Source organism: Carcharhinus amblyrhynchos, chromosome 25 (genome assembly GCF_965287045.1).
Source record: "Carcharhinus amblyrhynchos chromosome 25, sCarAmb.v2.hapA, whole genome shotgun sequence".
Classification (NCBI taxonomy): domain Eukaryota; kingdom Metazoa; phylum Chordata; class Chondrichthyes; order Carcharhiniformes; family Carcharhinidae; genus Carcharhinus; species Carcharhinus amblyrhynchos.
In genome coordinates, this window is record NC_137348.1 from 29,340,501 (window position 1) to 29,358,163 (window position 17,663).

Here is a 17,663-nt window from a genome sequence, read left to right on the forward strand (position 1 = left end):
TGAATGTAGGGCTGTGACAAGTGGCTTTCCTCAGGGATCAGTGCTGGAACCTTTGCTGTTTGTAATATATATAAATGATTTGGAGGAAAATGTAACTGGTTTGATTAGTAAGTTTGCGGATGACACAAAGGTTGGTGGATTTGCGGATAGCGATGAGGATCGTCAGAGGATACAGCATGATATAGATTGGTTGGAGACTTGGGTGAAGAGATAGCAGATGGAGTATAATCCGGGCAAGTGTGAGGTAATGCGTTTTAGAAGGTCTAATACAAATGGGAAATACACAGTAAGTGGCGAACCCTTAAGAATATTGATAGGCAGAGGGATCTGGGTGTACAGGTACACAGGTCAGTGAAAGTGGCAACGCAGATGGAGAAGGTAGTCAAGAAGACATATGGCATGCTTGCCTTCATCGACTGGGGCACTGAGTTTAAAAATTGGCAAGTTATGTTGCAGCTTTATAGAACCTTAGGCTGCACTCGGAATATAATGTTCAATTCTGGTCACCACACAACCAGAAGGATGTGGAGGCTTTGGAGAGGGTATAGAAAAAATTTACCAGAATGTTGCTTCGTATGGAGGGCATTCGCTATGAAGGAAGGTTGGAGAAATTTGATTTGTTCTCACTGGAACAATGGAGTTTGAGGCGACCTGATAGAAGTCTTCAAGATTATGAGGGGCATGGACAGAGTGGATAGTCAGAAGCCTTTTCCCAGGATGGAAGAATCAATTACTAGGGGCATAGGTTTAAAGTTCGTGGGGTAAGGTTTAAAGGAGATGTAGGAGACAAGTTTTTAACACTTGGTGAGTGCCTGGAATTCGCTGCCAGGGGAGGTAGTGGAAGCAGATATGATAGTGACTTTTAAGAGGCGTCTTGACAAATACATGAATAGGATGGGTCCCTAGTTCAGTTGGGCAGCATGGTCGGTGCAGGCTTGAGGGGCCAAAGGGTGTATTCCTGTGCTGTAATTTTCTTTGTTCTTTGTGATTATCGAGCTTTACGGTGGGGCATGAGGGAGTTGGTATGTCAGTGGGAGTTGGCGGGGGTGAGTTGGTGGGGTTAGGGAGAGCGAGGTCAGAGGCCAGGAATTCGGGAGAGAGCAGTTGGAGGTTTCAATGGATGGGGATGTCAGGGGGCCTTCCAGGGAAGGTCTCAGGCTCAGGCTCTCACTAGTCAGTCCTTTGCGGATGTGAGATTGTAAGGATTGGGGGGTGGTGATGTGATGTGCGTCAGTAACAGGAGTATGCAGCAAGTACATATTTCCTGGCTCCAAAAGTTCTTGCGTTTCTGTAATTGCTGAGTTTCCTGAAGTTTAAAGTACCTAGCCAGCCTGTATTAAATATGAATAGAAGCAAAATGCTGTGGATGTTCAAAATCTGAAACTAAAACAGAAAATGCCAAATAAACCCAGCTGATCAGACAGCATCTCTGAAGAGAGGAACAGAGTTAATGTATGACTCTTCAGAACAGCAGAGGATAGAAATAAACTAAATGATATAGTTCATAGAATCATTGAATCCTACAGAGCACAAGGAGGCCATTCGGCCCATTGAGTCTGCACCAATCACAATCCCACCCAGGCCCTATCTGCATAAACCCATGCATTTACCCCAACTAATCCCCCTGATACTAAGGGACAATTTAGCATGACCATTCCATCTAACCCGCACATCTTTGGACTGTGGGAGGAAACCGGAGCATCTGGAGGAAACCCACGCAGGCATGGGGAGAATGTGCAAGCTCTACACATATAGTCACCTAACCAGGAATCAAACTCGGGTCCCTGGCGCTGTGAGGCAGCAACGCTAACCACTGTGCCACCATGCTGCCCCTGAAGAGAGGGGTTGGGCAGAACAGAAGTTTGGCAAAAAGGAGCTAAGGTGAGATTAACAAAGAATGTTATGGACACAGGTCAATGAGGATGTTAATTTGAATGGGAGCGAGAATATGAGGCTCCCAGCCTCGTTAGAGTATTTAAACTTTATAATCTGTTTCCGAGGAGCAATTTGACTTCCCAGTCTCCTGCCACCCCCATCCCTCATCAGTTTAAGTTGGAGGTGGGTGACTTGGGGAGGGGATTCTGAATTTTTAATTTCTTAAGTTCCCAAATTCATCCAGCTGCCAGGGTTACTATTTTCCGCCTAGTTGTGAAATTTTTAAAAACAACTCTTAAAATTTCCTTCAGTTTTTTAATGATGATTCTAAATTGATGCACTTTCAATACGGAACTGGTTGAAAGAGTTTTTTTCAGGATTTGCTTTGTGAAGATATCTGATACTTCTCCTCCTGTACTTATTTTCTGAAACAAACCAGATTTTCCAGTTTCTCCTCCTACCTAAAGCCTCAATCTTTATCCATCTTAATAAACCTCTGCCACACCCTCTCTGTGGCTTTGGACGCCCTTCATGGTGGCTCGGTGGTTAGCACTGCTGCCTCACAGCGCCAGGGACCCGGTTTCTATTCCCAGTTTGGGTCACTGTCTGAGTGGGGTCTGCATGTTCTCCCCGTGTCTGCATGGGTTTCCTCCAGGTGCTCTGGTTTCCTCCCACAATCCGAAAGATGTGCAGGCTAGGTGCATTGGACATGCTAAATTCTCCCTTTGTAGCCGAACAGGCACCAGAGTATGGCAACTAGGGTATTTTCACAGTAGCTTCATTGCGGTGTTAATGTAAGCCTGCTTGTGATACTAATAAATAAACTTTAATACTTTAACTTTAAACTTTAAAGCCTTCCTAACTTGAACTAACAATGACAGATTTTAAGAATAAAAGCAATTATTTTATGGTACTTCTTTGCTAATTAATGTATATTTGCTTGAGCAAAGACCTGATTGGCAGATTCTGTGGAACAGTGCAGTGGTTAGTTATCTCCATCTGTCAGCCAGAAGCTCTGGGTTCAAGTCCCACTCCAGGACTTGGTGACAACTGAAGATATGTTCACAACATGGTCGAAAAGGTTGATTGTCAATCTACAGATTCTTCTAGCAAACCGATGGCAAAAGATACAGGTGGGAGAGGCTCCTGCTCAGCTATACCTGATGGGGTGTTGCTTCCCTCAAGCTATAGCCTTGGGCTAGCAACCTGTTCCATGAAAACAAGCTACAGAAATCAGACGTGAGAATTTGCTCTGTCTACCTTGTGTGTCTATAGGTATGGGAAGAGCGTAATGGACTACAAAAATGCCCTTTGACCACATATTCAATCAATTTGATACTAAATATTTGGCAAAGAACAGTGCTCCTTAAGCAAAAATAATTGTGTCGAATTATATGGAATGTACAGCACAAAAAGAGACCATTCAGCCCAACTTGTTAATTTTTTCTATTCATAAGACATGGGCGTCAATGACTGGCCAGCATTTATTACCCAGCCCTAATTGCCCTTGGGGAGCAGTTGAGAATCAACCACATTGCTGTGGCTGTGGAGTCACATGTGGGCCAGACCAGGTAAGGATGGCAGATTTCCTTTCCTAAAGGACACTAGTGTACCAGGTGGGTTTTTCTGACAATCAACAAAGGTTTTGTGCTCATCAGTAGATTCTTAGTTCCAGATTTTTTTTATTGAATTCAAATACCACCATCTGCCATGGTGGGATTCGAACCCAGGTTCCTAGAACAGAAGCTGAGTTTCTGGATTAATAGTCTAGCAATAATACCACTAGTCAACCCCGTCAACCTTCTTTCTCCCTTGCTTCTGTAAAAATCTAATTTCCCTTTAAATGGTACTGTTAACTCAGTTTCAATAATTGAGGCAACAAAATCTGCCACGTTAAATAATGGAACTTATCTCTTCAGGGACCAGAAGGACCAGCTGGAGAAAGAGGCCCAATGGGGAAACCAGGAGTGGAGGTGAGTAATGTTGAGGTTTTTGGCCTACGGATGGCTGAACAGGGTGGGGAATAAGATGACATCTCTTTGTGACTTAAATGTATTGATATTTTATTTTAGAAAACCGGTCTTCCCATTATTATTAATTTTTATATTTGGAAATATGTTACTTTAATATTAGGGTCCTCTTGGAGAGCAAGGACCTCCGGGTGATGTTGGCCAGCCAGGCAGAATGGTAAATGTTACTGTTTTGGAAAATAAGATTGAAAGGCGCATAATCGCTATTCAAAAACATCTTAAGTGGTTCATGTGAATTGTTTGCACCTTTAGGGTCCAAGAGGTCAACAAGGTTCTGAAGGCAGAATGGGAATCAAAGGAGCAAAGGTGATTGTAAAGTTGAACTACTGAATACATTAATCAGCACTGAGAATGGAGACCTTTCATGTCAGTAAGCTTTCTGAGGCGGTGTTGTCTTCCCCCAGCTCCGTCACTAGCCAGTGAACTGATGAAGGAATGAGCAAGTTTACAAGAGTTGGGTGCTGATTCACTTTCACATGCATTACAATGTATTTTGCAGCAAAAGGCTCATAAAAGCCTGTGCTTTCTCTGTGCTTCATAATTTATAGAATTTCCACTTTCCCTGTGGGCTAACCCCAGGCTTGGCCTTGCCAGATGGTAGGGCACCCAAAGGCCCCCATTAAAAGTGAACACAAGCGAAAGGAATGTAATTAAATCTGAGATAACCCAAAGGCGGAGTCCTCGAAATTGCTCTGATCAGTTACTGAGCAGCTCACGTTACTTTCTTTAGTTTTGTCCTTCGTCAAAGGTTGTGGAATTTTCAGTCTTTCAGCTGATGGGTGCTTTTGAAAGATGAATTCAGCAACGGTGCACAAGGCAAAACTCCTTATGCAGTCACACCTTTACCTTACAATGCCATGCATCAGCCTGGAGAAGATGATTTGGCTTACCAAAATTGAGCACTTTAATGCGCATGTCTTTCTGACTGTGGGTAGAAAGCAGACCACCCAGAGGAAACCTATGTGCAGACTCCGCACAGACAATATCCTGAGAATAGAATTGAGGCAGCAGTGCTAATGGCACCCAAAGTGTCACCCTGCCAGTCTGGCCTCCTTTTCCTACAACAGCAAGAAAAGGAATGTCTGCCATTCACCTTTCCCTCATGGAAAAGCTAGCACATTCAAACAGGACTACGACTTGACTAAACGGTTTCCACCACCACTTCTCCCAGCACAGCCATCCAACAACAGTCCCACTATTCCATAAAACCCAAAAAAGTTCTCCAAAGATGTGCGGGTTAGGTTGATTGGCCATGCTAAGAAATTGTCCCTTTGTGTCCAGGGACACGTAAATTAGAGGGATTAGTGGGTATAATATTTAGGGACAAGGGGCTAGGGCCTGGGTGGGATTGCATTGGGTGCAGACTCGATGGGCTGAAGGGCCTTTTTGTGCACTGTAGGGTTCTATGATTCTATGAAGTTGGGAGCTTGAATGTCTCACTCCACTACAGATGAGGAAATTGCTGGGGCCTTGAAAGAAATCTTTGTATCCTCACTGGCGACAGGGGAGGTCCCAGAGGATTGGGGAATAGCTGAGTCTTGTTCCTTTTGTTTAAGAAGGGTAGCAAGAATAATCCAGGTAATTACAGGCCAGTGAGCATTACATCAGTGGTAGGGAAATTATTGGAGAGGATTCTTTGAGACAGGCTTTATTCCCACTTGGAAATAAGTGGACATGTTAGTGAGAGGCGACATGGTTTTGTGAAGGGGAGGTCGTGCCTCACAAACTTGATTGAGTTTTTCAAGGAAGTGACGAAGATGATTGATGAGGGTAGGGCAGTGGATGTTGTCTACCTGGACTTCAGTAAGGCCTTTGACAAGGTCCCTCATGGCAGACTGTTGCAGAAGGTGAAGTCACATGGGATCAGAGGTAAGTTGGCAAGGTGGATACAAAACCGACTCCGTCAAAAAAGACAGGGTAGCAGTGGAAGGGTGTGTTTCTGAATGGAGGGCTATGATAAGTGGTATTCCTCAGGGATCAGTGCTGGGACCTTTGCTGTTTGAAATATTTATAAATGATTTGGAGGAAAATGAAACAGGTTTGATTGGTAAATTTGCAGATGACACAAAGGTTGGTGGATTTGCAGATAGCAATAAGGACCATAGAGGAGACAGCAGGGTATAGATTAGTTGGAGACTTGAGCAGAGAGATGGCAGATGGAGTTATCTAAATATGAGGTAATGCATTTTGGAAGGTCTAATACAAAGGAAATATACAGTAAATGGCAGAGCCTTTAAGAGTATTGATAGGCAAAGGGATCTGGGCGTACAGGTACACAGGTCACTTAAAGTGGCAACGCAGGTGGAGAAGGTAGTCAAGAAGGCATATGGCATGCTTGCCTTCATCGGCCGGGGTATTGAGTTTTAAAATTGGCAAGTTACATTGCGGCTTTATAGAACCTTAGTTAGGCTGCAATTGGAATATAGCTTTCAATACTGGTCGCCACACTGTCAGAAGGATGTGGAGGCTTTGGAGAGGATACAGAAAAGATTTACTAGGAGGTTGCCTGATATAGAGGGTATTAGCTATGAGGAGAGATTGGAGGAACTTGGTTTGTTCTCACTAGAGCGACAGAGGTTGAGGAGAGACCTGGTAGAAGTCTACAAGATGATGTGAGGCATGGGCCAAGTGGGTAGTCAGAAACTTTTTCCCAGGGTGGAAGAGTCAATTACTGGGGGCATAGGTTTAAGGTGCGAGGGGCAAGGTTTAAAGGAGATGTATGAGGCAGATTTTTTTATACAGAGAGTAGTGGGTGCCTGGAACTCATTGCTGTGGGAGGTAGTGGAAGCAGATACAGTAGTGACTTTTAAGGGGCATCTTGACAAGTACATGGATAGGATGGGAATAGAGGGATATGGTCTCCGGAAGGGTAGAAGGTTTTTGTTCAGTTGGGCAGCATGGTTGTAGCAGCCTTGGAGGGCCGAAGGGCCTGATCCTGTGCCATAATTTTCTTTGTTCTTTGTGTCTCCTTTTGATAGAGAATTTACATAGGTTGTGAGATCTGTGCGAGACGTCTGTGATGTGCTGTGTCTTCCACCATTGAAAAAGACTGCCTTATTCGTGAGGTAGAAAAATGTGGAAAAAAAATACATTATCCAATCAATAGGGTGGCACAGTGGTTAGTACTGCTGTTTCACATCATCAGGACCCAGGTTCAATTCCGACCTTGAGTCACTGTCTGTGTGGAGTTTGCATGTTCTGCATGGGTTTCCTTGCACAGTCAGGAAAATAGAACATAGAACAGTACAGGCCCTTCGGCCCTCAGTGTTATGCCGAGCTTTGTCCGACACCAAGATCAAGCTATCCAACTCTATCGTTCTGGTGTGCTCCATGTGCCTATCCAATAACTGCTTGAAAGTTCCGACTCCACTATCACAGCAGCAGTCCATTCCACATCCCAACCGCTCTCTGAATAAAGAACCTACCTAGGACATCCCTCCTATATCTCCCACCATGAGCCTTATAGTTATGCCCCCTAGTAACAGTTACATCCACCCGAGGAAATACTCTCTGAACGTCCACTCTATCCCCCTCATCATCTTATCAACCTCTATTAAGTCACCTCTCATCCTCCTCCACTCTAAAGAGAAAAGCCCTAGTTCCCTCAACCTTTCCTCATAAGACCTACCCTCCAAACCAGGCAGCATCCTGTTCAATCTCCTCTGCACTCTCTCCAATGCTTCCACATCCTTCTTATAGTGAGGTGACCAGAACTGCACACAATGTTCCAAATGTGGTCCCACCAAGGTCCTGTACAGCTGCAGCATAAAAATGTGCTGGTCAGATGCGTTGACCATGCTAAATTCTCCCTCAGTGTGTACCGGAACAGATGCCAGACTGTGGCGACGAGGGGATTTTCACAGCAACTTCATTGCAATGTTAATGTAAGCCTACCTGTCTCACCAATAAATAAAAATAAATCTTAGTATGTATTGTTTTAAACACCACAAGTAAAAAATAGTAAGTGTATGAAACGAGCCTAGACGTCCGAACTTAATCTTTCACATCAACAATTGGAATTAACATTATTTATATTTTTATTTTTAAGGGTGACAATGGGATTGATGGAACTCCAGGAAATACAGGGAAACCAGGAAGGGTGGTCTGTACCCAAAAGCCATTTGAAAATTGCTTCTATTTATCAATAGATTACAATTGCCTTTTTTTAAGAATGTGATAAAATGATGCCATTCCAGGAATATTCTGTCTTTTAGGGGAGGCGAGGAAAAACAGGATCAAGAGGATTAAGAGGAAAGAAAGGCTTAAAGGTAAATTGGGCCTTTTGAACCCCTGGTTACTTATTCAGGATTCATGTTAAGTTTTGCTAAAGAGCATTTAGTAGAAATTTTTGTCTTTGAAAATGCCTGAATGGTCCTATCACATATTAAGCAGAGCTTTCTCTTCACCCTATCTGTGACCGTAACACTATCCTCTGCACCTCTCCTTTCCTTCTCCCCTTTGTGCTCTGTGAACAGTATGTATAGGTCGCAAGAAATAATACTTTGCACAGTATCCCAAAACATGTGACAATAATAAATTAAATCAATTCAATTTTAAAAAATCACAGAAATAGTTTTGTGTTTGTCATGTTGAGGCACATTAACGAATACCCAGATATTTGGATGGATATTTGGGAAACTCCATGGAGGTGAAAAAATGGCAGCCTGGATCCGATTCCGGGATTCCTGACTCCAGTCCTGACGTCGTCCAGTTTCACCTGGACAGATTAAGGGGACAGGCTGGTTCAGGTCACGATTCCGCATACTGCACTCCCAACCTGGCCAACTCCATTGAGGGAATAGGAATGCCCTAGTCCTTTGTAATTTCCATTGAGTTGGGCCACCCTTTAAAAGCCTCATCGTTCAAGGCACCTCAGAGGGGTCATGTACCATTTTCTGGATGAGGAGACTTTTTGAAAGGCCCATAATGCCAAACTATGCCCCTTCCCACCTACACCCTGATGGTTCCTTATACTCTCAATTCCAAACTATACCCCTCCATGCCATTCATGTCCATTCACCCACTGTAGATATCGTATAGGGCTAATGAATCCTGTAGTAGCAATAGGATTATTGCGGGTGTTGGGGGGGTGCTTTAAAAACACATTAATTCATTGATAACTTTATAAATTTTTAAAAGAAACTCCTTTCACTGCAGCCAATAAAAGTATCAATCATCCAGACGCTTTAAAGTATCAATTGCTAAAATTACAAGCAATTAAAATCTCATTGTTTTGTGTATATAACCATTGGGAAAGCTAAGTGAGCCAGAGTTGTCAATCAAACAATTTCTCCTGAAGAGAAGAGCAGTTTCAACCCCCTGATAAATGCCAGGACACTCAGCCAAGAATGATTAGTAAAACTTGTCTGAAAGCCCAGACACCTGTTCGAGTGTTGAAACAGTTGCGCCCAGGGAAAACATTGCTTGATTAACAGCTCTGGTGCTGTGATCTATCTTGTAAATTCCACAGTGTGTATTTACGCATGATACGGAGGTTTCAAGTTTTTGCAATGTCAGCTATTGAAATCTTAAGTGGTCCACATGATTAACACTTTTATTGGCCTATAGTAAAATGGATTTTTTTTCAGAGAGTAGAAAGTCATGAATGTATGTTTTATTATGACTAATTCCCAGGTGAGGTTTCCTAATTTAGTATCCCACCCAAGACTCCTCAATTTGCTACTCTCCAACTAGGAACCGCCCCCTCCCCCGAATATTGTCATGCTGTGGGTGAAGAGGGATGAGCTGGCTTTGTTTCTTTTTTTGAATTTAGTTGATTTGATTTACTATTGTCACATGTATTGGGATAAAGTGAAAAATATTGTTTCTTACGCACTATACTGACAAAACATACTGCTCATAGAGTACATAAGGGAAGAGGAAAGGAGAGGATGCAGAACATAGTGTTACTGTCACAGATAGGCTGTAGAGAAAGATCAGCTTAAAGTTCAATAGATCCATTCAAAGTCTGATGGCAGCAGGGAAGAAGCTGTTATTGAGTCGTTTGGTATATGGCCTCAAACTTTTGTATTCTTAAGTGGAATGTGGGTCATGTGCAGCCCGTTTCACAGCACAGTATGCTGTGGATTCGTTCAGGTTGCACAACTTAAGGAGGACGCTAATTATCGGGTTGGAGGAGATTACGAAGACAGGGGCAAGGCGATGGAAGACTATTGAAGAGAAGGCTGACAGGATGTATACAGACACTAATTATCAGAGTGTCCAGTGTGATTTTAACTCCCTTTTAGCCAATGAATGAAAAGGAATTAGTGCATTGATGATGTATTGATTATGCTTTAACTCATAAATGCATTGATGATTATGCTTTAACTCATAAAAGCTTCACTGCACATACATTGGCTGGAAATCTCTGGCACCACCCCGTAGCTGGGATTCTCCAGCCCCGCTGCAGTGAATAGAGCTTTGGCTGAGTGCCAGATTCTCTGGTCTTACTGGCAGCAGTGGTGGGGCGAATGAGATTGAAGAATCCTGGCCTTAAGGTTTTCCATGAAACCTTCTTTATCTTTGCCTGATTAAAGAAAATTCTGGTTCTAAATTCTTCTATTTTAGGGCGCAAGAGGTCAAACAGGACACACAGGGCCACCTGGATCAATTGGACCTCCTGTAAGTTGTATATTTTTAATGTTGTGTCATTGGGGTAAATTTTCATCCTTGCATCCTGGACCCTGAACATCGACCTGGGTAAATGGCGGAAAGAAAGATTGGGTGCTGAGAATCAGCATCCCTTATGGAATCTGTGAATGTAGCCTTCTATTCATTCTATTTTCCCCCTCTGTGCATTGCCCAGGTGAAGCTTAACATCAGACAAGTAATAAGGACAAAAATTAAATAAATTACCCCTATGTAAAATTGTCAGACATAGGCCGGATTTCTCCTACGGATGAGACAGAAAATTGGGTGGACCATTGAAAAATCCGTAGAGCCGGGGTGGGATTTTCTGGTCTTGGGGTCCACGTGGCTGGTGAATCCCACCCATAGACGCACTGTAATATTTATCCATCAAAGTGGCACAGATATCAGGCAGACTACATGCCAGACAGATTTTCCAAACCTCGCTGGATTCGGGGGAAGTGCCGGAAGATTGGAAAACGGCTTATGATACGCCGCTGTTTAAAAAGGGTAGCAGGCAAAAGGCAGGGAATTAAAGGCCGGTTAGTTTAACGTCTGTTGTAGGTAAAATGCTTGAATCCGTCATCAAGGAGAAAATAGCGAGGCATCTTGAGGAGAATTGTTTGGTAGAGCAGACGCAGCACGGTTTTGTTAAGGGGAAGTCGTGTCTGACGAATTTATTGGAATTCTGAGGATGTGTCTAGTGCGGTAGATAAAGGAGAACCGGTGGATGTGGTGTTTCTTGATTTTCAGAAGGCGTTTGATAAGGTGCCTCACAAGAGGTTATTACAGAAGGTCAGGGGGCATGGAGTTGGGGGTAGGGTGTTAGCGTGGATGGGGGATTGGCTGTCAAATAGGAGGCAGAGAGTGGGTGTCAATGGGTGCTATTCGGATTGGCGGTTGGTGACTAGCGGAGTGCCCCAGGGATCGGTGCTGGGGCCTCAGCTATTTACCATTTATATAGATGATCTGGAGGAGGGAACCGAGTGTAAGGTGTCGAAATTTGCTGATGACACCAAGATTGGTGGAACGGCAAATTGTGCGGCGGGTGTGGAGAGTCTGCAGAAGGATCTAGATCGAATGGGCGAGGAACTGGCAAATGGAATTTAATGTTGGCAAGTGTGAAGTTGTCCACTTTGGTAGGAATAATGGTAGGAAGGACTACTACTTACGTGGCAAAAAGCTGCAGCATGCTATGGTGCAGAGGGACCTCGGGGTCCTTGTGCATGAGTCGCAAAAACCCAGCCTGCAGGTGCAGCAGGTGGTCAGGAAGGCGAATGGGATGCTGGCCTTCGTAGCGAGGGGGATTGAATATAAAAGTAGGGAGGTCTTGCTGCAACTGTACAGGGCACTGGTGAGGCCGCAGCTGGAGTACTGTGTGCAGTTTTGGTCGCCGCACTTACGCAAGGATATTTTGGCCTTGGAGGGAGTGCAGAGGAGGCTCACTAGGCTGATACCGGAGTTGAGGGGGTTGAGCTATGAAGAGAGGCTGAATAAACTGGGCTTGTACTCGTTAGAGTTTAGAAGGATGAGAGGAGATCTCATTGAGATGTACAAGATGATGAATGGGATGGATAGGATAGAGGTGGAGAGGCTCTTCCTGCTCAGAAAGGACAGTAGGACTAGAGGGCACAGCCTCAAGATAAAGGGGGGGGCGGTTTAGAACGGAGTTGAGGAGGAACTTCTTCACTCAAAGGGTGGTGAATCTCTGGAATTCTCTGCCCATTGAAGTGGTGGCGGCTGCCTCGCTAAATATATTTAAGACGCGGGTAGATAGATTTTTGATAGGCAAGGGGATTAAGGGTTATGGGGGGAAGGCGGGAATGTGGAACTGAGCCACGACAGATCAGTCATGATCTTATTGAATGGCGGGGCAGGCTCAAAGGGCTAGATGGCCTACTCCTGCTCCTATTTCTTATGTTCTTGTGTGGGATTGTGAACACGCTAATATTGTGGGATTTCAAAAAGAAATTAAATATAACTCTTGGAGCTGAAGGGATATGGGAGGAAGGCGGGATAAGGATATTGAATCTGAGGATCAGCCATGATCAAAGTGAATGATGGAGCAGGCTTGAAGGGTGAATTCCTACTTCGATTATCTATATTTGTGTATATATATGTTACATTAACAGCTAAACATGTATGCCCAATAATGGCCTACCCTTACTTCTGTTATCTCTATTTGTATGTATATGTTACATTAACAACTAAGCATGTATTCCCAATTCTCTGACTTCAGTTTCAGCCATTCAGTCAGGAAAGTGTCAATAAAAGCAAGTCAGTTTTAGCAAGCCAGCTAAGAATAACGCAGCCCGCTGATTTGGTTATTTGCATTCTGTTCTACGTGAGGCTGGTAAATATAGAAATTGAAGTAGGCCCCTTGAGTCTGCTCATTCATTCAATTACATCATGGCTGCTCTGCATTTTAACTCCATTTGCTCACATAAGCTCTGTACCTCTTACTTATGTCACAACAGGGAACAATGGAAAGGAGCAATGTGTTTTTGGCCAGTTTCTTCTCCATCCAAATTAAAAATGTGTCTTTTGGCACTCTGTACATATTTACCCATATTGAAATAGGAAGGCATATCATTTGAATCAGTTATTTCAGTAAGTGGAGAAGGCTGTATCCAAAATTAAACCTGCACAGTTGCAGTTTTATCATTCCTAATCTGCGTAGTTAGGTTGAATTACTCCGCTCGTGTTGTGGAGATGCCGGCGTTGGACTGGGGTGGGCACAGTAAGAAGTCTGACAACACTAAGTTAAAGTCCAATAGGTTTATCTGGTATCACAAGCTTTCAGAGCGCTGCTCCTTCATTGGGTGAACATTCCACTGTTGGACTTTAACCTGGTGCTTGTGAGACTTCTTACTCTGTTCACTTGTGTGGGAATCGGGACATGAGTGACTGGTCAAATATGCCAGCTGGTTCAACAGAGAAGGATCTCATGCAAACGGTGATTGCCCAGTTTTGATTCACTTGGATGGTTTCGGATGGAGGTGATCGTTTTAAGGAGAACAAAGTGAATGTGGAAAATAATCCGTTGTCTTGGGTAATGGGGAGGTAGGGGAAGCATCCAGTTCACATCGATAACAAATTAAAATATTTTGGAACATGTTACTGTCCAAATGTCCACAAACTGAGAATAGTGTCAATTCACCTGATTTCAGCTTCTGTTACGTGAACACGGCTATTCTAACACCAGGTTCCAATGTAATAAAAACAATTCACCATAATCAGGTGGCAAAGAAAAATCAAAGTTAAATAAAGGTTTAAGTGGGAGTTGCCGTTGAATCAACCATTGCCATTCATTACAAAACTATTCTGAGAACAAATACTCTTTCCGTGGCATCTATAGGAAGAGATTACTGCTGAACTGTTTGACAGAATTGGAAATATGTTCCTTAGAAACACTTCTTTGCTACACCCAAAGAATAGAAAAATCCTTACAATGCAGACAGGAGGAGGCCATTCAGCCCATCGAGCCTGCACTGACTCTCTGACTGTGCATCTTACCCAGGCCCTACCCCTGTTTCATTTCAAAGAAAGACCTTTCTCATCTGCCCCTATTTTCACACACTAATAAAGGTTGCAGTTATCCCATGGTGTTGACCAATATGTCCCTTAAGCATGTTTTCCACTGGTGGAGGTAGCTCGCCACTGACTGCTAGCGGGACTTTCCAGTCCTGCCGACATCTACAGCATTTTGCGTGCCTCGCTCATCCCACTGCTGTGAAACCCACCATGGGAGGGAGAGGGGGATCCCAATCCCACCAGTAGGTAAGGCCAAAAAAATCCCTTCCATTGTCTCAGATCAGTTACGGCCCTGTAAAGTACAGGATGTTAAAGTACAGGGGCACATCCCACATTATACCCACAACAAAATAACTTGCAATTTTGTTTTAAGGAACAACATCAGGGGGAAAGAAATGCAATACAACTGTGATCATCGCTGATGACACGAAGGTCGGTGGTGTTGTGGATGATCTGGAAGGATGGCAAAAGTTGCAGCAGGACATAGATAGGATGCAGGACTGGGCGGAGAAGTGGCAGATGGACTTCAACGCGGATAAATGTGTAGTCGTCCATTTTGGCAGAACCAACGGGATGAACGAGTACACTATCAAGGGCAGAAGTCTGAGTAGTGTTGAGGAGCAGAGGGATCTTGGGGTCCGGGTCCACAGGACTCTTAAATCGGCCTCGCAGGTGGAGGAGGTGGTCAAGAAGGCGTATGGTGTACTGGCCTTCATTAATCGAGGGATTGAGTTTAGGAGTCGGGAGGTAATGCTGGAACTTTATAAGACCCTTGTCAGGCCTCATTTGGAGTATTGTGCGCAGTTCTGGTCGCCTCACTATAGGAAAGATGTAGAAGCTATTGAGAGGGTGCAGAGGAGATTTACAAGGATGTTGCCTGGACTGGGAGGCATGCCTTATGAAGTTAGGTTGAGGGAGCTGGGACTCTTTTCCCTGGAGAGACGAAGGTTGAGAGGCGACCTGATAGAAGTTTACAAAATGTTGAGAGGAATAGATAGGGTGGACTCTCAGAGGCTATTTCCCCGGTTTGAAATGGTCGCTACGAGAGGACACAGATTTAAGGTGCGGGGAGGGAGGTTCAGAAGTGATGTTAGGGGTAAGTTTTTCACTCAGAGGGTGGTGAGTGAATGGAATCGGCTGCCGTCAGTGGTGGTGGAGGCGAACTCGCTGGGGTCTTTTAAAAGACTTCTGGATGAGTATATGGGGTTTAATGAGATTGAGGGTTATAGATAGGTCTGTAGGTAGGTAGGTGATGTGATCGGCGCAACTTGTGGGCCGAAGGGCCTGTTTGTGCTGTAGTGTTCTATGTTCTATGTTCTAGTCAAACTTAGTCTTGTTTTTCTTCCATAGGGAATTCCAGGACTGAGTGGTGAAAAGGGGATCCTCGGCCTGAAAGGACAAAAGGTAATTGTACCTTTTACCTGTACAGCACACTGCTTAAACTGTCAAGAATTGCCACTTTACATTGCCAAAGCTAAAATGTCTCTTTTCTCTTTTATTGAAGGGATTAACAGGAGATCCAGGACCTTTTGGGCCTCTTGGGGATCAGGGCAAGAAGGTATGTGGAAGAATATTTAAATGTTGCCTGTTGCTAAGATAAGCTTCATGTAGTTTAGTGATTAGTTTTACTTTTGTTGGTTAGCTAAGAGCGGAACTTGACAAAGCAACAGAATGTATTTGTAATATTAAATGAAATCACGAGCTTTTGGAGCACTGCTCCTTCATTCACTCACCTGAGGAAAGAGCAGCACTCAGAAAGCTCGTGATTCCAAATAAACCAGTTGGACTTTAACTTGGTGTTGTCAGACTTCTTACTGTGCCCACCCCATCCAACACTGGCATCTCCATCTCATGTAATATTGATGACAGTTCAAGTGCAGAGTGCGTGACTCCCTAATTTTCTGGTTGATGCTTGGGACTTGTGCAAAGTGGACCCAGGCGTGATTCTGCCAATGTTGAGGTCAGCCGGTGATTGGTCTGTACAGTTGTCCCTGGGTTACAGAGGAGAAATGTTATTTCTCGTCTCTCATTGCGATGATTGCATTTATCCCTGCTGGAAGGTGGATGGTGAAAATTGAGAATTGTGCCCACCAGTGATCTGGTCAACAGCAGGACCAACCCCAAAGCCAGGCTGAGATACTCGAGGGCTGAATTCCCTTAAACCTGATGTTAATGAAGCTTTTTGTCATGAGCTCTACACAATGGCCTAATTCAAAACGAACTGAGACTGTATAGCTTTCAGCAGGTCCACTGCAGCGAATGGCCATGAAAATAACATGAACAGCATAATTCTTATACATAATCCCTGATTTTCCTGTTGCGCTCATCCCAAGGTCGGAAAATCCCAGTCAAAGTCAATGGATCTTCGCACGGTCATGCCCGCCACAATTCCCATGGCGGGTGGGGAGGGGAAAACACCGCCCACAGAGTCTGCTGAGCAATTTTAAGCTCAATAGACACTCTGATAGATTTCAGAATAGCAAAATGTTATTCCTATTCTGAAAAACTTGATGGGCTGAATGACCTCCTTCTACCCTGTAGGGATTCTAATAGCAAAATTTTATTCCTATTCTGAAATATCTAAATTAAGTAAACCTTGTTATATTTAAATCCAAAACAAAAACAGAAAATGCTGGAAAATCTCAGCAGGTCTGACAGCATCTGTGGAGAGAGAACAGAGTAAGAAGTCTCTCAACACCAGGTTAAAGTCCAACTGGTTCATTTGTAGCAAATGCCACTAGTTTTCAAAAGGTACACATTTGTCAATTATTATTGACAAAATCTGTTAGGATGATATTTGGTAATTAACTATGAAATTACACGGCATCAGTAAAAGTATGTTCTGAAGGTCTGAATGCGTTTTTGCGTCTCGTTGTTTAAGGGGAAACCAGGACCTGAAGGCTTACCAGGTTTACTCGGTCGTAAAGGTCAACAAGTAAGTATCACATCCTGAATCTAACTGGATGATAAATATAAATGACAAATTGTGCACTGCACGAAATAATGCTGAATGGCATTATCACATTTTGGGGTTTGACAATTCTGCAAATACACAATTCTTGGTATAGTTTGCCAGCCACTTGCGTATGTTGGTTTATTCTCTATTGTCTGGAGAGTGTCTTTTCTATCTAATATTGTGGTTAAATGATCAACAGACCTAAGGCGACCGGGCACCCTTACCCTCTGCCCACCAAGTACTAGAATGTACCATGACACACCACCACATAACCTGCTTATCAAACAATGAGACAGACACAGAGCGGAATGAGATGCAGCTTTGTGACAATGGGTCACTTTATTTTCACAAGGCAGATAAAAACTGAGTTAACAATGCAACTCAATAAAATAGATGTTTCTGCACACTTACCAACACACCAAAAGGATAAACCTGCTGTCGTTGTAAATCTATGGGGTGATTTTAAGCTAACTTGCAGTCGGAGTCTGACAGGACCAGATTGGGCTGCCATTTAACATCATTTCCAATGTTACTGCCTGATGACTTTAATGGACAGCAAAATAGAGTAGAATGTCATGTGGATTGCCAACCTGATCTTGTGTGTTTCTTATTGGGCAGGTTCGAATAAAATTGCCCAT

General features: G+C 43.7%; 1 protein-coding gene across 2 annotated transcripts in view; it reads left to right on the plus strand.

The window, feature by feature from the left end:
* Positions 1 to 17,663, plus strand: part of LOC145358357 (uncharacterized) — a 112,869-nt gene that overhangs the window by 67,878 nt on the left and 27,328 nt on the right. For both annotated transcript variants that reach the window (XM_080212315.1, XM_080212314.1), the window contains exons 28-36: positions 3,795 to 3,848; positions 4,009 to 4,062; positions 4,158 to 4,211; positions 7,954 to 8,007; positions 8,120 to 8,173; positions 10,476 to 10,529; positions 15,420 to 15,473; positions 15,574 to 15,627; positions 16,951 to 17,004. In XM_080212315.1, the coding sequence (XP_080068441.1) occupies positions 3,795 to 3,848; positions 4,009 to 4,062; positions 4,158 to 4,211; positions 7,954 to 8,007; positions 8,120 to 8,173; positions 10,476 to 10,529; positions 15,420 to 15,473; positions 15,574 to 15,627; positions 16,951 to 17,004 (486 nt within the window). The remainder of the gene's footprint in view (positions 1 to 3,794; positions 3,849 to 4,008; positions 4,063 to 4,157; positions 4,212 to 7,953; positions 8,008 to 8,119; positions 8,174 to 10,475; positions 10,530 to 15,419; positions 15,474 to 15,573; positions 15,628 to 16,950; positions 17,005 to 17,663) is intronic.